The following is a 7,520-nucleotide window of genomic DNA, read 5'->3' on the forward strand; positions in this document are numbered from 1 at the left end:
CAGCCAAGCTCCCACCCAATCAGCTCAAACCCCACTGGCAGTTAAAAGGAAGAAACAGCTGCGATCACACACACTACTCCCAGAAGCACGAAGCTGAAGACACCAGCCTGAAGATGACGAATGTGACTTCGTCGAAACGTCGCCAAGACACTTCTAATTCTACGCGGGAGAAAACCCGAATAACTAAAGACCTACATACTAACACCCGCGAAAACCTCAGAAAACACACACACACACACACACATATATATATATATATATATATGGTTAATGATATCTGTAAAAATATGACTCCCGGGTGTATTCATTATGAAATAACTAATTAATTTACGATCACCAGGAGGGTTTAAGTAAAAATACTTTAATTGAAAACCGAGCTTTCGTTGGAAGCTCCCAACATCTTCAGGGTTAAAAAGCCAGTTAAAGGAATGATTTAAATAATGTTCATTAAATAATGGTCAGCGCTAGAAACACCAAGACAGATAACAGAGAGAAAGGCACTGAGACAGTTTGCAAAAGAGTCAAAATAAATAATAGAGTCAAACAGGATGCAAACACCATAAAAACGATTGAAATGCAGACCAACCAGACAAGACTGAGGACTTGCTCCAAGAACCGAGCACAAATGCTAACGAACATTATTTAAATCATTCCTTTAACTGGCTTTTTAACCCTGAAGATGTTGGGAGCTCCCAACGAAAGCTCGGTTTTCAATTAAAGTATTTTTACTTAAACCCTCCTGGTGATCATAAATTAATTAGTTATTTCATAATATATATATATATATATGCTCGACAGCTCCAGGAGAAATGTCAGGAGCAGAATCGTGAACTATATACCACCTTTGTGGATCTCACCAAGGCTTTTGATACAGTTAGTCGTGAAGGATTATGGCGCATTATGTCGAAGTTTGGTGCCCTGACAGATTTATTCTGATGGTACGGCAATTCCATGATGGCATGGCGGCTCGTATTCTGAGCAACAGTGAAGCCTCAGAGGCTTTCCCTGTCACAAATGGCGTTAAGCAAGGCTGCGTGCTGGCACCAACCTTGTTCAGCATGATGTTTTCAGCCATGCTGTCTGACGCCTTTCAGAACAGCTCAGTGGGAGTCAATCTGAGGTACAGAACCGATGGGAAATTGTTCAACCTGCGAAGACTCCAGGCTGTCACCAAGGTAAAGGAGACTGTGCTATGAGATCTTCTCTTTGCTGATGGCTGTGCCCTTAATGCAGGATCGGACCAGGAAATGCAAGCCAGCATGGACAAATTCGCAGCCGCTTGTGACAACTTTGGCCTCTCTATCAACATGAAGAAAACTGAAGTGATGTACCAGCCAGTTCCAAAAGCCCAATACCAAGAGCCTACCATCACAGTGAAGGGACAAAAGCTGCAAGCAGTGGACCAATTTACGTATCTTGGTAGTACCCTCTCCCGTGCAGTGACAATTGACATCGAGGTCAACTGTAGAATTGCCAAGGCAAGTTCTGCCTTTGGCAGACTGCGGACTAATGTGTGGGACCGCTGTGGAATAAGCCTTGCTACTAAGCTTAAAGTTTACCAGGCAGCAGTGCTAACTACCCTGATGTATGCTAGTGAGACTTGCCTTCGCAGAATTCTGAGGATCCAGTGGCAGGATAAGATACCAGATACAGATGTCCTGTCCAGAGCAGGCCTATCATCAGTTTACACTCTGTTAATGAAAGCCCAGATGCGCTGGGCAGGCCACGTTGTAAGGATGCCAGACCATCGCATCCCTAAACAGCTCTTCTATGGTGAGTTGTCTCAAGGAAAGCGATCGCACGGGGGATAAAAGAAGCGATACAAAGACACGCTGAAAGCATCTCTCAAGTCCCTAGATATCGACACCATCTCTTGGGAATTTTTGGCGCATGATCGACCGACATGGCATACCCTGGTTTACTAGGGTTGCCAGATATATGAACACAGAAGGACAATCTTGGCACAAGAGAAGCGAGCACTCCGTAAAGCCAGAGCTGCAAATGCTGAAGCAATAGTGTCCATGTTTCTCTGTTCAGTATGTGGCAGAACATTCCATGCTAACATCGGTCTTATCAGCCATCTACGCACCGTTGATGGCCCATAATCCATAAGATGTCAAGGTCTTCATCGAAATCGATGGACGAATAACACAATACATAATAGTACATTTTTCTGGGCATTATATATAATACATAATAGTCAAAATCTTTAATTTATTGTTATGTTTATTTTTAATATAATCCAAATTGCTTTTATAGCTTGGCTTTCACAACAAAGCATAGGCAGTTCCTCTCAGGACAAAAGAAGTAGATGTTCCATAATGAAGTGTCTGCAGGAAAAGTTACGATAATATTCCACACAATAGAGAGTAAATAGAAACAAAAGGGAAAATTTCCATCTCTTTAAAAAGAAAAAAGACTATATGTATACTCTGTGTGTGTGTGCTTGCGTGCGTGTGCGCGCGCGAACACACACACACACACAGAGCAAAGTTCTTTTAAAAATTAATAAAATACAAAATCCATGTACTAGAAATCCAGTGCAAATGTAAATCAAATCAAATGACTTTCACCACTAAGTAGAAAATTTTGGAGCTGTCAGCTTCCATGTGGCAAAATGTTTCATAGCTCCAAAGCAAAGCAGTAAAAAAAAGGTTAAAAGTTCACCTTTATATTCCAGCAAAGGGTTATAAAATAAATCAGCATTCAAACAGATGATTAAAACAACAAAAAAGAAGAAAATAGTGTAGATTTCTATAACCGGGCAAGTATACAGTTGTCCAAGGGTCATCTTAGGTCACTCCTAGTTGCTCCTGTTAAAATCTGGGGAGCGCACTGCCAAAAGACTGGTTGTGGTGGCAAATTCAGGTGTTTGTTGGCAAGAGAAAAAATTGTCCCACCATTCAATGTACTATTTTCTGAAGATCTCCCATTATACTTTGTTAAAACAATAGTTACACAAGTAGTCCTTGACTTACAACCAAAACAGAGCCCAAAATTTCCATTGCTAAGAAAGATAATGGTTAAGTGAATTTTCTCATTTTATGAACTCTGTTGCCGTCATTGTTAAATGAATCACTGCAGTTGTTAAGCTAGTAACATGGCTGTTAAATGAATCTGGTTTCCCCATTGATTTACTTTGCCAGAAGTTCACAAAAGTTAATCACGTAATCTCAGGACAATGTAACAGTCATAAATACATGTCAGTTGCCAAGCATCCAAATTTTGATCAGATGACCATAGTGATGCTGCAGTGGTTGTTAATGGGAAAAACAGTCGTAAGTCACTTTTTTCAGTGTCATTGTAAATTCAAATGGTCATTAAATGAATGGTTGTAAGTCAAGGACTACCTGTAAGCCAATAGTCTTGTTATTGCAGCAGCATACAAATTTGATAAATAAGTAAATATGTACAGTATATTCTATAAGCAGCTGCATTTATAAAATCAAAAGCCAAACCAATATATTTACATCAGGAAAAATTGTATTCAGGTTGTGAGAACTTTCATTTCAGTCTGATAAAAGTTTGGCTCTTGATCAGCTCAGTGACCCCTTTTAATTTACATTTGATAATTGTATGGTTTTTTCTTGTTATAGCAAATTGTTAAATATAGCAATTTTTAAAAATCTTTATTTCCTTAGCGCTGGGACAAATTATGCTGTATGTTGATGGAATGAATGGAGTAATAAATCACAGTGAAACCATCCAGTGGTTGTACATGCTAATAGGGTCTAAGGTAAGAATATTTTTTGGAGATTTTTTACTACACTTTTTCTTTTAAACATAGTTCTGAGCCATATCAGTACTTTTTAAGCATTTCAAATAGACCAATGCTTCCCAGCTAGCAAAAAACTAGCTGTGAGTTATGCTGTTTTAGGAATTTCCCAATTTCGTAGCTACTTGAAACCATTGGATAACACTGCATATCTTTATATTGCTAACATGATTTGGGACTTGATACTTAAATTTACTTTTCCACAAAATAGTATTTTCTCATTCCCCTCCATAGCCTGAATAATTCATATTTTCTACATTTTATTTGCTTCTTTCTGAATATATTCTATGCTTTTTAAAATTATGCATCAGTCCAAATTCTGTTCTTACCAAAAGTACATCATTTTAAATCTGTGTATTCAGCCATTCATTTAACTGAGGGAATTCTTAATATATATAGTACATTTCATTATAGAAAATACTGTTTCTATGTATGAATTAGGAATCAATCTCCTTTTCTTTATTCAAGATCACCTTTAAAAATAATCATAATTATAGAGGAAAATTAAAAAAAATTAAAAGATAAATACAAAAATAGATAATACAAGATGAATAAGATTTTTCAGTTTTTCAGCAGTTGTTGTATCTTAATGATAAAAATTTTTTTAAAAAAAAATAAAATAAAAGTGGAGGTTACACATAGTTTCTGAATTTGAACAAGGAAATTAAAGATGATTAAACTTACTACCACACAGAAAAAATCAAGAAAAAGAACTAATACAATTCTAAATTAGAATATCACTTGTTTCTACCAAAACAGAATTCTCTAGAAATAGATATTCTATCAATTTCAATCTTCCTAAAATTCCATTGGTCCTGAATATTCCAAACGTTAATTTGAGGGTGGACATCAAATGAAAGTTTGGAATAGCATTATTAGATCTGTGTTTCCCAACTTCAGTTCACATATTCTAGCAATCTTGCTCTGATAAAATGACTAAAGTCTTTCTTTCTCCAGCAGAGACAAGATTTGGGTTAAACTTGCAGTGTAACTGTTATGTATTGAATATATATAAAGTTGTGTTAATCCGTGCTAAAGTGAAACTAACTTAACTCCAACTGCTTGTGAAACTAAAATGAAAGTAACCTTCAGATGACCCTGACTGTTAACTCCAACTGTTTTGGAGGGAAACTTTGAACATTCATATTTGGGCGGGTTTTTCAAGTATTGCGATTGGTTAAGGCCCTGTGGGCTCAGAGTATAAATTACAGGCATTGCCTGCAGTTCTCCAGTTCTAGTTTGAATCAATAAATAATGTTGTAACTATGCTAGTCTGCTCATTGCCTACTGAAGCCCACTGCACAATAGTGGGCGACAAGGATGGGATGCTGCAGAGGAGAGAGCTGCTGCTAACCAAGAGACTAAAATCACTGGGTGATAGGCTGGGTAAAGAGCCCCGGCAGGCCTAGTTCTCACACACACCCCCGCCTACCAGTAAGCCACACTGGAGGCACGCTGAAATCACTGAGTGTCAGACCAGGTAAAGAGTCCTGGTGGGACCACGCTCCCCGCCCTACCTACCAGTAAGACACACTGGAGGCACAGATATACCTGAGGGATCTGTCCCCAGTATCCCAAAGTGCAGCACAGCTCCAACTGCAGCAGTAGAGGTATTAACCAGCACCACAGGGGCCTCCCCAAAATGGCTAAATTGGGAAGGCTCAACAAGTTCGATATTACTTATCTGGAACATTGGAGCTCATACGTCTCCCGAGTAGACAACTATCTCTGGGCTAACCAGATCACAGATGATGGCCTGAAGCCGGCAACCTTACTATGTGTCTGCGGAGAAGCCACGTTTGATATCGCTGAAAACCTGATAGCACCGGCAAGTATAGAGACTGTGGCCTACGCAGACCTCAAGAAAAAAATAAGGGAACATTTTGAGCCAAAACTCTCAGTAATCGCCTGGCACCATGCATTAAAGCAACGTGAGTAGAGATCCAGGTAATCTGCAGCAGAGTTTGTCACAGCCCTTTGCCAAGCTTCGCGCCAATGGGAATTCCCTGACTTGGAAGACCGTCTCAGAGACAGGCTCATTTGCAGCCTGCATAATAGAGAATTACAGCAGCGCTTATTCTCCATGGAGAAACTGACTTTCCAAGATGTATTGAAGGAAGTCATGGCGGAAGAGGCTGCCAGAGGGGCAATGAAGATTCTCCGGCCACCTAAAACACACACCAGCCCACAGCGATCCACCAAGAGACCGCAGAAGGCTCGGGGGAGGCCAGTGAGAGTGAAGAAATTGATCATTTGCAGAGAGAGCCACCCAGACAGCCACACTCCACAGAGCTGCGCAAGCTGCGTGGGGCAGCATGAAAGAACAGAGTGCAGATTATGCACAGCAGTATGCCATGCCTGTGGAAAGCAAGGGCTCCTTGCCAGAGTTTGCAGAGGTTGTCAGCAGGAAATGAAACCTGTGACACAGCAGCACAAGGGGAAATGGTCCCCAGGACAGAACAGAGTTGAATACTGCTCAGGAAGGCATAGCATCCAACGCACAGGGGCCCAACGTTCCATCAAAGAAAAGACAAGACTCCAACTAAGACCGCAAGGGGTCCCATGCTCTATGGAGCTAGATACTGGATCTGCCCTATCCATTATTTCCTCCAGGACTTTTGACCACATTTGCAAACGTAGCCGATAGCAGGTCCTGCTCAAATCATTGAGCTTAGTGCTAACAGACTTCCAGAATTGCCGTGTTACCGTAAGGGTGGAAGTTACCATTAGAATACAATTCAGAGAGTTCGAGGGTCCCCTCAGCATAGTGGTCGTAGAGGGACTGTGCACCAACCTCATAGGACTGGACTGGTTTGAGGCCGTGGGCATCAGGGTGATCGGCATTCATCGAACACAAATAACTGATCTAGCAGCAGTATGCCAACAATATGCTGTACTCCCAGTACAGCAACAGGTCGCAGCCCAGCGGAGCTGAGGTGGGGCCACCGGCTCAGCACAAAGCTCGACCGACTTCACCCAGACAGAGTAGTGGCAGAGAACGGCTCAACCAAAGCCCCCCAGGAACTTACAGCTGGGTGAATTGGTCTGGGCCAGGAACTATGGAAGTGGTGGCAGCTAGGGTATCTAAGATAATGGGACCCTTGTCATACGAGGTTATTCTGATAAATGATCGTATGATCAGATGCCACATTGATCAGTTATGGTGTCAGCAGGCCAGACCAGTGCCAGATGAGGATACCGAGGTTTTATCAGACACACAAGAGAACTGTTTTCCTCTGAGTTTGCCTACATCACCTGTGGCCTTCTCTGGGGAAACGGAGGTACAAAGGGGCCATAGAGCCACCGCCACTCACGGGTGACCTAAACAGCCATCATGACTGTTCAACTGGAGATGGACAAAAGTCCACTTGAACAGGACTCTCCAATAACATTGCGGCAGCCCATTAGGATCCGCGGGCCCCCAGCCTATCTCAAAGACTGTATATTGAACAGACTGAGGATGATAACTATCCTAGGGAAAAGGGGTGTTATGTATTGAATATATATAAAGTTGTGTTAATCCGTGCTAAAGTGAAACTAACTTAACTCCACCCCAGGCCACCCCAACGATGCCCTTGACGTGATGACCCGTTGCCTGGAGGCCGTACGGGTCTGGATGGGGAGGAACAGACTCAGACTCAACCCTTCCAAGACCGAGTGGCTGTGGTTGCCGGCACCCCGGCATAGTCAGCTGACTCCATCGCTGACTATAGGGGGCGAGACTCTGGCCCCCTCAGAGAGGGCA

The 7,520-nt window shown here is 41.9% G+C and overlaps 1 protein-coding gene across 1 annotated transcript in view; it reads left to right on the plus strand.

Annotated features, from left to right (window-relative positions):
• The window catches only part of LOC107293258 (FH1/FH2 domain-containing protein 3), a gene marked incomplete at its 3' end in the record, with an annotated part of 105,905 nt that overhangs the window by 35,800 nt on the left and 62,585 nt on the right, over window positions 1-7,520 (plus strand). Inside the window, exon 3 of the mRNA XM_015822402.1 lies at window positions 3,642-3,736. Coding sequence (XP_015677888.1) covers window positions 3,656-3,736 — 81 coding nt within the window. The remainder of the gene's footprint in view (window positions 1-3,641; window positions 3,737-7,520) is intronic.

This window comes from Protobothrops mucrosquamatus, unplaced genomic scaffold (assembly GCF_001527695.2).
Source record: "Protobothrops mucrosquamatus isolate PMUCROS unplaced genomic scaffold, P.Mucros_1.0 scaffold1553, whole genome shotgun sequence".
Lineage (NCBI taxonomy): Eukaryota > Metazoa > Chordata > Lepidosauria > Squamata > Viperidae > Protobothrops > Protobothrops mucrosquamatus.